The following is a 15,721-nucleotide window of genomic DNA, read 5'->3' as shown; positions in this document are numbered from 1 at the left end:
CCTTTAGATCAGATTTTCTTTTTTAACCAAACATTTTATTTAAAGAGGAAACTTCACATTACTAACATATCAGACGGACCAGTATCATTTGCCATAAATAGAAGATAAGTCTAAAAGTGAATAAACTAAATTTAAGAAATTAGTGTCTGGGACTTCCCTGGTGGTCCAGTGGTAAAGAATCCACCTTACAAGGCAGGGGACGTGGGTTTGATCCCTGGTCAGAGGACTAATATCCCACATGCTGCAGGGCAACTGGGCCTGTGCGCCACAACTACTGAGCTCGTGCACCTCAACTAGAGAGCCCACGTGCTGCAAACTACAGAGCCCAAGCACTCTGGAACCCATGCGCCACAACTACAGAGCCCATGTGTCCTGGAGCCTTTGCGCCACAACTAGAGAAAACCCACACACCACAACGAAGAGCCCAAGTGCTGCCATGAAAGATCCTGCGTGCCTCAACAAAGATCTCACATGCTGCAACTGAGACCTGATGCAGCCAAAAATAAATAAATAATAAATAAATATTAAAAAAAAAAAAAAGTTAGTGTCTGACTCCAGACCCGTTTTGTGTTTTAATAAGGAAGATTTAACAATGCTAAGAAATTACCAAAGGCTTACTGAGACCTTTCTTTTCATTGGAAAGAGACTAGTTTTCTCAATCTTCAATTCAGTTAACTAATACCATGTCTAATTATTACTTAATGTTTTCTCACGCTTTGGGAAACTTTATTAATAGGATACATCAAGTCCTCTAAAAGTAATGGCATTTTGCAATATAAACTAACAAAATTAAAAAGGAGAAGAAATGGGATGATGTATGTCCATTGACTGTCTTACTCTCCTTCCCCCTTTTATCTGTGCTTAATTGGGAGAAACGAAAGTTAGCAGAAGCCAGACTAGCCTTGCTTTTGTTTTAATGTGGCTACAATTTAGAGTGGTATTTTGATTCTCATCCTCACTCTCCTATGGATGAGGATTAGTTTGGTGACAGATAATTACAGTATTCTGATGGGATTGGCATTAGTGTAAACCAGAGCACTATTCAAGGAATAAATGTATGTACTTCTAGTTTATTATGTTCATCTTTCCTGGCAAGACTAACCTGTTGACATGGTAAGGTGGCACCTAGGAGTGATTTAGTCTGTCTTTAAAAAGTTGTTAAATATTTACTGTACAAATTGCATTAAGAACTTCCTAAAGATGATGATATTTTAATATTCTTTTACTCATGTCTACCACCTCTCCTAATAAGTCCTCTCAAGATTCACAATTGGCAGTAACTGCTTAGAGTTAATTTGAGTCTAACGGTCAACATAAATAAACTGATTAATATTGCTGTTGGCTGATTATTAGTAAAAATTTATATTAAGATAAGTCAGGGAAACATTCCTAACTAAAGACTAGGCAAAAGTGTATTGCTTCAAAATAGAGAATTTTTACATTCAGCACTTTCCAACTTTTGTCTGAAACAGATAACATTTAGATAATTAATTATGAGGACTATTTCAGAAATTAATTTTTTTCTAAGTATATAATAGCATGTTTTGTACACTGGTTTTATACCATTTTGAAAACATACCTTAAATGTACCTATAATGTTAAATGTAATTTTCTACTTAGGCCATTTTCTAACATCATCTATCACTTAAAATTTAAACAAAATTGGGACATTTCGTGATGCTATCATATGGAAATTTTGTACTTTTTTCTTGTTCAGTTGAAATTTTTTATAATAATTTGAACAAAAATAGGAAATGGTTGATTTAAATATTGTTTCTATTTAACTTCGTTTGCCTCATTAATATTAAGTAGCTTATTTACTTTATTTCAGAGAAATTATTCAGAAGCCACCTTAATAATCACTGCAATAAAAAGATCAGAGGACCTCCAAAACAATAAAATTCTTTTGCCTGTCTATTGCTGTAATAGACACGAAGAACAAAAAGTTTAACATTTGTCTATAAAGGATAAGTAGAATTCACTCCCTTGCATAGTTTTTGAAAACTTTATTACCATAAATGTTCCGTTTTTCAGGTGCCCTCAGTATAGCAATATTGACACTTTTCTTTCTTGCCGAATGCAGATAAAAACCAGTTTTTCATTTATTTTATCCAAAAAGCCTTACTTTCTGTTTTTTTTTTTTTAGTTTTATAATTTGATGATTTTTGTGTTTAATACTTTTAATTTTTATATCTACAAGCAGTGGAAGAAATAGTTCCCTAGGGGCCAAAGGAGAGAGGCTGGGGCAGGGGGCGAGGGAGAGCGCATGTGAGAATGACACCCTGATACAAAAGTAGGAGGTAAAGGATGTATAAAGGTGTAAGCAGTGTTTGTTAGACACATGCCGAAGACAGCCTGTGATTAGATGTTTACTGCACATAAGTCCAAGGTCACTACTACTTAATTTTATGCCAGTTATGAGAGATCAAAATCTGGTAAAAATGGGGCTTCCCTGGTGGCACAGTGGTTGAGAGTCCGCCTGCCAATGCAGGGGACACGGGTTTGTGCCCCGGTCTGGGAAGATCCCACATGCCGCGGAGCGACTAGGCCCGTGAGCCATGGCCGCTGAGCCTGCGGGTCCGGAGCCTGTGCTCTGCAACGGGAGAGGCCACAACAGTGAGAGCCCCGCCTACTGCAAAAAAAAAAAAAAATCTGGTAAAAATGAATTTTTCTAACTGTCAGATTAATGACTTAGGCAGATAAAAGACAAAAGTATTTTCTGAATTCCTTTTGTTCTGTCAGTTTGAAATAATTTTGATTAGTATAATATTTATGTTCCAGCCTCTATGTTTTTATTCATTTCCCTTCTTGTTTCTGAAGAATAAGCCAAACTGCTTTAAATGTGGGAAAAGTTATAATAAATATATAGTAGCATATAGCTGTGTAAAAAATACAAAGAATAATATTATAACCTAACTTTTGTGTAGGATATAGAGTTTCAGAAGTTCTTAGATGTGTATTACTAGTTTTTTCTGCTCTGTGTGGTAGACAAGAAAATATTCTTGTTCTACGAAGAATGAAACTATTACTTAGAATTTAACATTTAAAAACTTACTAATAGGTAATAAATCTGGGATTTAGCTCCCCACTTTCCTGATGCCTGTAGTGTTCATTATCAAAAACAACATTTATGAAGAAAGAGGGACTTCCCTGGTGGTTCAGTGGGTAGGACTCCATGCTCCCAAGGCCAGGAGCCTGGGTTCAATCCCTGGTCAGGGAGCTAAATCCCACATGCAGCGACTAAAGATCCTGCATGTTGTGGCTAAGACCCAGCACAGCCAAATAAATAATTTAAAAAAAAAAAAAAAAAAGACAAGTTGATTGACCCGTAGTCCAGATACTTCTATTTTTATACCCCATTGCTACCTTTTACCAAAATTGTTCATTGATCACTAAGGTGACATGCTTGTGTAATGGCTAGACTTCACCTTTAGCTGATTCCTGAAAAACACTTAGATCAAGTACCAAAGTACAGCTTATTCTATTATTTAAGTGATTAACAAACATAAACTCATTAAAAATTATAAATTGACTTAATACTTCTACCTCAGTAGCATAACATATAAAATGATTATTTATTCCTTGTCAGATTGCATTAGATGAGCTTTATGTTTCAAGATGGTTTCCACTATCTTATTTCTGACAAAATCTCAAGCAATCTTAATTGCTGAATTTGAAGTCTTTTGCTAAGTAAGATTTAGTTTGTAAATCTTTCTGGGCACTTCACGATAAGTAACCTGTCCCATAATATCTACAGGGTTTTAGAACTATAAGGAATGCTCTTAAGAGTTCAGATAGTTCATATCCCCCTTTTTATAAATGATGAAAACAAGGCCCATAAGTACTGTGATTTGTTCCAAGGTCTCGTGCTTAGTGGCAGAGAGCTATGATAAGACGTCAGATTTCCTAATGTCCCAATCAAGTATATTTATTTACTAAATTGAACTTAACTTCCAAAGAACAATTGGATTTATGCATCAGTGAATAATTAGAAATCAAAGTGTGAACTTACTTTTGATTTGGCTTTGGAAATTTAGGATACATAAATATTTTTAATGTTGACAAGTAAAATTTTTTAATTGAAAATTTTGCTTTTGATAATTAAAAAAGTATATATAAGAATGCAGATTCTACAGAATTTTTCTTATATTTTCTTTTGCTTATCTTTTTTCACTCCCCTGAAGAATTTTTTTTAACACTATGATAAGATGTTAAAAGGCAGCATATTTCGTTAGATATGCATAGCCATTCGAGTTGTGCCTAAGTAATAATTACTAGATCACTAAGGTAACCTAAGTAAGGTAAACTGTGTTTTGTGGTCTGTAGAACATGAGCTGGTAGCAACTTCATGTAATTATCACTTAAATGAGGATTAAGTCAGCTTTACCCATTTGATTTTTTTTTTTTTGCTCAAAAGAATCAATAAAAACATTTCCTCTGAAAATTTCTTAGTTATTGATTATGTAGTTTTCCTTTACTGTCTTTTCAAGCTGATTTGGTGTCTACTTGCATAGACTAGGGTGTGTGTTGGAGATATAATTATTTTCTCTATGTTGCTGGAGAAGCCTCTTCCCACCCCGCTAAACACCCTATTGTTTTCCATCTCCTGAATTTTGTTACTATCTTAGTATGTCCTATATTTGTAATATCTTTAACTCGCTTGTCAAGAAGAAATTAAAGTTTATTAGCAAAACTCGATATTTAAATAACAAATAGCAAAAACAACTCCTGTCTGTTTATGACCAGTTGTCGATCAGCATTTTATTTTAGATTCTTAAAAAAGAAAGAACTTGAAAGCAACTCTGTCACCTCCATTAATAAAGGGATTTGTGGCATCGGTAGCGTAATACTTTAAACCTTTATATGTGTATTGTTTCCACTTGAAATATAATTACCTAGTGTGAAAATTCATTTTGTTGCCCACAAAATAATCACAGTGTGAAAATGTGAGCCCTTCAGATTTTAAGTACCATTCTTGGTGAAATTCATCTGCTGGCCATTTCAACCTCAAAATGAAGTCAAAGTACAGCCATAGTAGTTTGGTTTCACTTTTGAGTAAGTGTGGCACTTCGTAGCCTCCTTGGAGTTGGAGCAAAGGCAGATATTTTGTCCTTGATCTTTTGTGCAGACTCTTCCTGCTCGACTCCAGTAGACAAATAATCATATTTTGTATATTTAGTATTTGATAGCTTCACCAAAAGTTTGAAAAAGGCACTTGCCGCCAATCACATAATCTTAATTGCTAATAAGGACATGACACAAATGACTCTGTTGAGTGTAAGGTGTTCTCAACATTGAACTTCTCTTTAATAGCATTATTAAAGTAAGCATCCTTGATTGCCCTTTCCCTTAGCTATCCCAAAGTGTCTTCCAGTGCAAAGTTCATCAGTTTTTAAAATAACTGAATTGTCTTGTGGAAATACCCAATTCCATTTTATCCAACTAAGCAATAAGATTAGTTGATTTACTTCTTAAACGGCATATTTTCTATCAAACTCTCTTGTTTTAACTCCTTTAAGTTAGTTCATTTAGGGCTTCAGTTGAGAAAGAATTTCAGTTCCAGTCCTCCTACATTTGTTTTCATTGGAAAAACATTTCCTATCTTTTCTTTTTCCTCTGTTTCTCAAACCTACAAAGTGAAAAAGCCTGATTTCTTAGACAAGAAGCATTTGTTGCAACAGTATATATATATTTTTTAAGTTTCTTTTTGTGATGACCTTGAACAAGTTCAGTGGTTCGTCAACCTTTTTTACTTGGTGGTGGAGACAGCAGTGCCAACATTTGTTTTAATATCTCTTAGCCCCAGTTGGATTGTCCCCTGGTGAAGCATATTACTTGTGGCAACTCCATTCCACAGCAGCACACAGTACCGTATTTGTCCTGTGATGTTTAATCTGACTGGAAAACTATTATATTTTTATCTAATCTAAAAATCAAGGTTTTATTTTCAAAGGCTTCTCATACCTCTGTTTTGAATATTCCCTTCTCTCCTATTGCTCATTTATGCTTCATTTAAGACAAAGAAGATTTTATTTTCTACTTTCATTTAAATCATATTGAGAACTAAAACCAGTACTTCCATTTGGAAAGAATTTAAGTAAAAACAAAAAGGAATCTAAAGTTTAAAACTAAGCTTTAAAATAAGCATGGAAAACATTCATCTTACAAAGGTCTTATCCCATTTAGTGGTGCATTTCAAAAATTATTTTCGTGTTTTCTATAGACATTAGAAGCAAATAATTCTCCACAGTAATATTTTTAAAAATCTTTCTGCTTACTTTTACTTTTAATTTTTTTTTAACTATAATTCCTGGCAAAGAGCTTTAGAACTGTGGATATGGTGCATTGTTTTATAGGTAAATATAGAAGTTTCATTCTCTTGTAGTTTTAGAATCTTCCTCTAAGACACTAATTCTTAATACTTCTGAATCTGGACATTTCAGCACATGGTGTCCTGATTACTTCTTCAATGTGGCTCTGCTTTTTAAATGTTTATTTCAACAGCTTGATAGTTTTGACTTTAGTATTAGGAGTGCAGGGGATTGAAGTGGTCTTTCCTAATGTCCAACCAAGAAAATAGTTGTATTAAGCTGTTTTTAGTTTATAGATTATAAGAGAACATAATTCTGATATCTTGTAGTCATACAAATATCCAACTTAATGTGGGTGGTAGAATTAGAAGAAGCAGTTCAATATAACTGAATGTTGAGTTATGGGTTTCTTTTTTCTTTTTGTTTTCACAAGAAAGATTTGCCCATTCTGCTCACATCCTAGTTTAGATTATATGTCACAGAGCCAAAATTTGCTTAATTTATTAGCTGTGTCGTTGGAATTCACAGCATAGTGGAAAATGTTTGCAGATAATTCTGTGCAATAGTAGAAACTTCAGTTGATTCCTCGTATTTCTTCAGGGCAGTGATCACAACCAGATTCAACGTATGCACAAAGCAGCGGATACCATGGTAGCGGCCGTCGCTGATTGCTTTTACCATGTTGGATCCATTGTCAGTCTCAAAGACCTACTTCCAGCTAGGTGCCTTGAACTCAAATAGCTTTTCACACAGACTTCAGGATGTGAGCTAAGGTATGGCCTTTTTTCATGAGCTGGGCCTACATATGGGTTGACAGTAACCTGCAGCTTTTATAGAAAAGAGACTGCTGTCTGTAGTTTAATGTCAGACAATGACTAGTTGTAGTCATCATCAGGCAGGTAGTGTGTGTTCTTCATATATTTGAAGTACTTTTACCTTTTGAAGATTATTCCTTTTTCTGCTGTATGTTTTTTCAAAAAGACTATCCACATAAAAAATTCTCGTTAGAACCTGCTGTAAAGGTCTAATTATGTCTGCTTTATGATTCAGCCATTATCTTCAAGATGTATGTGATTATTTCTTTTACGCATTTGGTGTAAAAAATGCTGTTTTTAAAATTTCTGTGGATTTTTTTGCACAATTCTTAAACATTTTTAAAATTTTGTGGTCAAAAATAACAAAAATTTTTATCCTAACTATTTGCAGTATTTTAATAATAGAGATTTCTCCTACTAATCATCTTTTAAAAACTGGAGTTAGGAAATTGGTATTCATGAATAGGGCTTGAAATTTAGAATCAGTAGTTTTCTGAGGGTAACTTGCTCTAAATTGCATTGAGGCAGTTTACTCTCCATGCCAGAGGTTCTTGTTTCTTCAAGGAGAAAATACCCTAATTCTGGAAAAATGAGCTTCACTCCTGTAATCTTCCTTCTCTGCTTGGCAAGATATGTTTCTTTAAGTGACATCTTTATTGAGAATATAATGGATCAACTGACTAATGATAGATTTAGGAAACCATCTTTATTTTATTATAGCTGTAACCATAACTCTTCTGTTTTCTCAAACTACTTACTGTTGTTTTCCTATTGTTCAGTGGCCCTTCTAATTAAGAATTTTTTTAAGCCCCAGGAAGAGAATCATTTGCAACTGGGGAGAGAGAGAGTCTTTATAAATTCAGAGGGGGTACTATCAATCAACTTAAGTGTTTTTTCTTGACTCTCAGTGTTTCACAAAGTTTGTGAACAGCCATTGGTAAATGCAGAATTTGAGAATCTGTTTGATCTTGTCTACCAGAATCATATCTTTATTTAAAAAATTGTCAGACTCACTATTAAACTGTAGTCTCAGCTTAACTTCATAGCTATAAAAGATGCAGTATGTTATTTGATTCTAGCAGTAAAATGTCTATTTCAGTCTTAAAACATTCATTCACTATATTCTCCTTACTTACATATGCAAACATATATGTTCGTATACATGTTCACACACAGAGGTTGATGCCTAATATGATACACAGCAAAACATCTACCAAGTGGTTCCTGAGTAGCAAATGAGAGTTGGCCATGTGTTCTCTGTGACTCCCACATATACATCAGGGAAGATAAGAAGAGAGGATAGGAGAAAAAGCAGTAACCCAGTGACACATTATGGTTCTTAAGTTAAATCCTCTTGCCAGGTGAGGTGGTGTATGAGGTGGTATAAAAATATCTGTGGATGCTAGATTTTCACACTGTGGGAGCCAATTCAAGACTCATGCATAACACTAAATCCGGTTACCCTTGTTATCCATCTGAGTGGCTCTTCTTAATTTACCTCTTACTATCTACCTAAAGTTAAGCACTGAATTGCTTCTGAGCAGATTTTTGTCTTTGTGATAAAGAACAGTTTATTTGGACATAGATTGCATGATATTATTTTGTTAAAGACTCTTCTATCTTCTGTTAGTCTTTTTATAGTTCTCTAAGGCTCCATGCCCACTTTGTGAAATGTTGTTTTAATATAATAGCCATGTCCTTTTGTTAGTAGCTGTACAAACTAGAAAAATGAATGATGCGTAGTTTAGATCATACCTTAGCATAAACATTTTAAACGCTTTTATTTATATGTGATTTCAGTTTGTTTTAAATTATCTATTTAATGAATTAACAAAGATGTAGATTTTTAGCATCTAAGAAGTAGTGTAATGATGATGTGAATAAAACATGCTGAGAGTTGAAATAGAAAAAAGGAAATTGATATTTAGTTGCTGTTTTTAGTGAACCTTGTTAATAAAATGCTACTGCATTCACCTAGAAAATTTAATTTGAGTCTGTATTAGACCCTGAATAGGGAATACAGAAGAATATCTTTAAAATGATTATGCCCTAAAACTTAACGTTTAAATAAAGATTCAGTGTATAGAAGCACATTATATTAAGTTACCTAGTAGTGAACCTGCACTTTATTCTGGAATTTTTCTTTTTCTCCCCCCCCCTTGGAAATTAATATACTCTAAGTGAAATACAAATAGTATTAAACTGAAAAACCACCTATGGATCTTTGATTCCCAAGTCTTAGAAGGCAGAGGATCTTTTACTTTTAGATATAGAAGTGATTTCTCTACTTCTAGGTACATAGTTACTGTAAGTATGTTTTTAAAGGTGTGGATCGAAGGACATACCAGGTATTGGGGTCTTTTTACAGTATGACATTTCTACAGTGTTTAACTCTTGTCTGTTTTTGCATATGAAGAGACTACCTACCGGAAACTTTGGTTATTATGCTAGGCATTATCCTATGGTTTCAAAATGAATCTAATTTAAACCACTCCTGGTATATATCATGTGTATGTCAAATGAAATGCAGACTATCATGTTGATTTTTAAATTGTTACTGATTTATGGAAGTATTTATTTTTCAAAACTAAAATCTTAATTTTCCTTGCATTTCTTTCCATATTAAAAAAACCTTTTCAGATCTAAAAGGGAAAATGTTAAAACAGGAGTAAAACCAGATGCATCTGATCAAGAGCCAGAAGGACTTACTCTTTTGGTGCCAGACATTCAGAGGACTGCTGAGATTGTTTATGCAGCCACTACCAGTTTGCGGCAAGCAAATCAAGGTACAGCACTATTCTCTTTATGCTCCTTTTCTTTTGATACAAAGATGTTTCATTTACTACTGAAAACCGCCTTCTCTTCCCTCTATGTTAATGGTTTTCCAGCAAGTTATTTACTTAAAGATTCTGTTCTATGTCAGGTTTTCAAGCTAATTATGTATAGTCTCTAATTTTAAAATATTTATCTCTACTGTGTATGATTTCTAAGACTGTTGGTAGGCTGACAGCATGCATTATAAATTTCTCTTCCCACTGAAAGTTATAAAATTGAAAAATGCAATTGTATTAGATAGAAAACAGTACATTAATAGTGTGTAAGAATTCAGTTAAAATTGGCATTTTCACATGTTAGCAATGGAAGAAATAAATGATTCTTCATCATCTATTGCTTTATTTCTGCTGTTTTTGCCTGAATAGATGAAATCTAATTAGCATTTTAAGAATTTAAGCTTTAAAATTGATAAGATTTTTAGCCCTATTAGTTATTTTTATGAAATAGAAAGAAATCTTTTAATTTTAAAATGGTACAATAGGAAGATAATTATGAAGAGTTTGGTAATTTTTCAGAATTCAAATTCTGAACTCTAGAAGTTAATAGTTTTTTCGTTTTACTCTTCGAAAATGTATACTTATGTTATTTATCTTGAAATATTAAATAACAGAAAAAAAACTAGGTGAATATTCAAAGAAGGTGGCTATGAAACCCAAACCTTTATCAGTATTGAAATCACTTGAAGAAAAATATGTGGCTGTCATGAAGAAATTACAGTTTGGTAAGTTGAAATTGTACTCTTTATTTCTTCAGCTCTCATTTTACATTTTTTAATAGTGCTATTGAAATGTATTCTGGTAAAATTAAAGAATTTCAAACTTGCTTTTACCATGAATTATTCATATACTCTATATATGTGTGTATGTATGTTTATATATACACACATGCAAAAATTTTTATCATCTTTCTATCTCTGAATTTATATCTGTGTTTATAGTTATGTTTGGAAATCATGATTCGGTAGAAACCAGGAAAAAAACAAAGCCAAATGTCTAACAAACAGGCAGAAAGTGGTTTTCTTTCTTTACCCCTCCATGTCTGCATATCCTTGCCTGAAGGAAGCCAAGACCTGGGACTTTGAACCAAGTCTGTTACTCTTACCATTTTAGAATTCCAAGGGATATACCTTTGGAAAATGTAGCGTTTCCCATTCCCAAACTCTTGACAAGTAAGGACTGATGAAAAGATCATATAAGCACCCTTCATAAGGTGCTGGTTTAGGAATAAACACTAGAATTCCAAATTTTGATGACCATTATTAACTATTATTGTATGTCCCTCTTTTTCATTCTTGAGAACCAGCCCAAAGGACATTGACTATATTAAAAAGAACACCAAAGTAGGAGTCCAAAAAAAAATGTAGATTTATGTCATAACTGTCAGAGTCATAGGCCAGAGCCTTTGATTAATGTTAGTCAGCCAGGAGGCTTCTCTCATATCACTTAAAATCATCAACTCTGCCAGTTGGACGTGACTTTAAATGTAATTGAGTTTTGCTATCCATTGACTTTTAGAATAATTTAGAAAAAATAACGGGTTTTCTGTTGTGTTGTTTTTTAGTAAACTGCGTTTTCTAACTTATGTATCAAGTATTTTCTCATATCACGATTCTTATACAACTTGATATTTATTGACTGTCTATTATTTTTTATAAGCCTAATTATTTTTTTAAAGTACTTTATATATTTAAAAAAAATTTTTTTTGGCTGTGCTGGGTCTTTGTTGCTCCATGCGGGCTGTCTCTAGTTGTGGTGAGCAGGGGCTAGAACGTGGGCTCAGTAGTTGTGGTGCACAGGCTTAGTTGCCCCTCGGCATGTGGGATCTTCCCAGACCAGGGCTTGAACCCGTGTGCCCTGCATTGGCAGGCGGATTTTTAATGACTGGACCACCAGGGAAGTCCTTGACTGCCTAATATTCTCATATAAAGTACTCTCATTTGTTTAACCAATAACTAGACCTTTAGGTTGTTTCCAGTTTTTTAGTAACGTCTGCAACATCTCAGTGGGCATTATTGCATATAAATATTTGTACACATCCAGGATTATTTCCATAGGACAAATTAATAGAAGAGGAATTGCTGAATCAAGCAGTATGTAGGTTTTTAGCAACTAGCCATTATCTTCGATTGTATATTTTAATAAAATTTTGGTATTAGAAGACCCTGTTTTCTTATAGATATATGATATAAATATTTCCTCCAGGCGTGGGGATAAGCTCATGTATGTATCTGGTGGATTGCTGTTTATAAAACTCAAAGGAAATTTATCCCTGTATTATGTGAAAGGCAGCAGAGTTGAGCAGATGAAATAACTCTGGTTTACAACTTTACTGATAGAAACTACTCAGAAGTCTTGTTGAGACATAGTACATTTGTAGTGCACAGACCCATGACACTGTTTATAGGTCTTCCCCTTTTTTCTAGATTATAAACTTCTTGAAGGCAGATATATTTTCCTGTTTATTATTTAACTGAAAGAGCCTAGCCTAGGACCTAGCACTTAGTAAGTTCTTGGTAAAATTTACTGCATTAATGATAATTATAATGTAGTTTTCATGTTTTTCTGTATATTTAGAATTGTATGAACACAAGATCAAAAGTTACCATTGTTTCTTTGTATTTGCCCTTGTATCAGTAGGTGGTTTTAATTTAGTTTTATAAGATATTTAAATATCTTTGTTTTCATCCATTGGTGGAGTAGGGTTAATCTGAATTAGAGATGTAGTTCAAATCCACTTTTTTTCTTTCTATTTTGTATGGACATATAGCTTATAAGTAAATCATAACTTTAAGTCCTTCCAAATCTGCCTGAATAAATGGTTAAGAATTAACCCATTACTTATATTCTGCCAAAGTACTTCAAAGATTTCCCTAATAATCCTCTTTTATCCTATTAACTTAAATTTCAAAAGTAATACAGAAATAAACTTCAGCCTGTCATTTCTGTTTTCTGATTCCAAATCAGTGCAAATATATAAAGACTTATTCTCTTTTTAAAAATGAAATATAATGAAATACTTCTTGGCATTTCATGTTCTGAAATATTTTGGCAAAAAACATTATATACCATTCATTTTAAGAATAAATGATCTACTACTTTGCATTGTGATTTAAATGCTTGATGTTATATAATCTGCCTGCCAAATTGTAAATTTAAGTTGATTTCTTCCTTTGCTTCCATGACATATTCCATCGCTCTAGCAGCATTAACACACATATGTAGGTATTACGTAAACATTTATAGTTTGTTCTTCTTCCACATTGCAGTCCTCTCCATTTTGTGGGGGAAGAAGGGTTAGTGATTTGTTTATTTGTAATTTTTTGTTATTATGACAGCTATCCTCCATTCTGGTTCTTTTTTTTTTTTTTTCAGTGTTTTTTTTTTTTTCTTTTCTTTTAGATACGTTTGAGATGGTTTCTGAAGATGAAGATGGGAAATTGGGTTTTAAAGTAAACTACCACTACATGTCTCAGGTGAAAAATGCAAACGATGCTAACAGTGCTGCCAGAGCCCGCCGCCTTGCACAGGAAGCTGTGACGCTGTCAACCTCACTGCCTCTTTCATCGTCCTCTAGTGTTTTTGTGCGCTGTGATGAGGAGCGACTTGACATCATGAAGGTAGAAAAAACAACTTTTTTTCCTATTTCCCTGGCTAATCCAGTTATTCAAGTATTCATATAAAGCACTAGAAATAACATGAATTTAAATAAATTTAATAAAAATTCTGTTGACCATTTTGGACATCAGTGAAGGGAGTCCTTTTTTTTTTTTTGCGGTACGCGGGCTTCTCACTGTTGTGGCCTCTCCCGTTGCGGAGCGCAGGCTCAGTGGCCATGGCTCACGGGCCCAGTTACTCTGCGGCATGTGGGATCTTCCTGGACCGGGGCACGAACCCGTGTCCCCTGCATCGGCAGGCGGACTCTCAACCACTGCGCCGCCAGGGAAGCCCAAGGGAGTCCTTTTCTAATGTTAGTTCAGAGTATGTGGATGAGAGTACTATTCAAAATAAAGATTTAGAAGAAAATACCAAGATACCTTCCCTGAACAAAGGCTGTGTGTAGCCTGTCATAGTTTTAGAACATACTATCAAAGGATTTAATGCTGGTCTGTTGAAAAAAAGTTACAGGACTTCTTCCTTGTAATCCAGAATACTTCTCTCATGTTTTATACTATCAGTCTTCAAAATTTTTTCTCTCTTTTTCTTTTCTAGGAAATTTATGTGTTTACAGACTCATATGATTTAAGTAATGGTAGTACAATAATAAATAAAACCAGCAGCTTTATGTTTTAACACTGTGGTGATCTGCCCTTAAATTCCAAGAGACGCTGCAGCTAGTAATTTTTAAAGATTTGATGCCTGGGGTGGGAGGAACCTTTCTTTACTTGATTTAATTCATGGATTAAATATTGTGTCTTCTTTAGATACACAGCTAAAACTATTGACCCATTGATTTGAAAAAGGTTTTTTGCTTGTTTGCATTTTTGTTTTGCTCTTTTGGATAACTTTTCAGTAGAAATCTCATAGACCTTGCCTATTGATCACACTTTTCCTTGTTACAAACAGTAGAGCTGATTATTGTATGATTGTCTAGGGAAGTATTTTATTGCTAAATAGACCACACAAGTTCAAACTTGTGACTGTTAAGCATTATGCTGTACCTCACATAAAGGATCCCAAGTTGGAGCCCCAAAATATAAATCAGAGTTGTCACAGAATGGGACTCTAGTACCACTTGTCTCCACGCACAGCTGTTCGGGACCCGAGGCTTTGCTGCTCATGTCTTGTATACTAAATATCTGTTGATTGACTCAAACATAATTCATTTAATAATTCTGACACTCACTGTTGGGTTCTCTGCTATTTTTTGGACTACCAGTAACCCTAAGGGAAACATCACACCTACTGTTCTCTCAGAACCTTTTTATCATAAGTTGTTAGGTGAAAACATTTATTCCTCTTACCTACTTGTCTCATTATCCCAGAAGAAAATATTTAAAAGTAAGCTATTTCTTGGACTTCCTTGGTGGCACAGTGGCTGAGAATCTACCTGCCAATGCAGGGGACACAGATTCGAGCCCTGGTCCGGGAAGATCCCACATGCTGTGGAGCATCTAAGCCTGTGTGCCACAACTACTGAGCCTGTGCTCTAGAGCCTGCGAGCCACAGCTACTGAGCCTATGTGCCACAACTACTAAAGCCCGCATGCCTAGAGCCATGCTCTGTCTGCATCAAGAGAAGCCACCGCAACGAAGAGTAGCCCCTGCTTGCCTCAACTAGAGAGCGCCCGTGCACAGCAATGAAGACCCAACGCAGCCAAAAATAAATAAATAAAATTAATTTATTTTTTAAATGTTAATTTATTTTTTTAAAAAGTAAGCTATTTCTTAAAACATTAACTTGAAGATTTGAAGCAGAAAGTTACTCTCATACCTTTGAGATATGATAATGAATATACCTAGAATCTCAAATTGTTGACAGTAATGTAGAGATCGTGAAGGAAAGCTCTTAGAAAAAAAGTAACTTAATATTTTAAAAGGTATTTGCTGTTAAGGTAAGCTTTCCTGCTGCCAATTGGGCATCTCTCTTTTAAAAGCCCATTTTCACCAAAACCAAATCACTTTAATTGTAATTTAAAACTGTTTCCTAGTCCTGTGTATGTTTTTAACTTTTAACTTCATTTTTAACACATTTTGGTAGAGATGTATATAGGATGTAAGAAGATTGTTCTTATTTCATGTTGAATCGTTTTTCTAAATAGTAG

General features: G+C 34.2%; 1 protein-coding gene across 1 annotated transcript in view; it reads left to right on the top strand.

The window, feature by feature from the left end:
* BIRC6 (baculoviral IAP repeat containing 6) overlaps window positions 1–15,721 on the top strand; it is a 268,208-nt gene that overhangs the window by 232,202 nt on the left and 20,285 nt on the right. The window contains 3 exon segments of the mRNA XM_029231389.1: window positions 9,767–9,912; window positions 10,572–10,682; window positions 13,360–13,577. Coding sequence (XP_029087222.1) covers window positions 9,767–9,912; window positions 10,572–10,682; window positions 13,360–13,577 — 475 coding nt within the window.

The sequence above is a fragment of the Monodon monoceros genome, unplaced genomic scaffold (genome assembly GCF_005190385.1).
Source record: "Monodon monoceros isolate NGI ecotype Baffin Bay Population unplaced genomic scaffold, NGI_Narwhal_1 Super_Scaffold_19, whole genome shotgun sequence".
NCBI classification, from domain to species: Eukaryota; Metazoa; Chordata; class Mammalia; order Artiodactyla; family Monodontidae; genus Monodon; species Monodon monoceros.
This window is presented reverse-complemented; position numbering and strand designations above follow the sequence as displayed.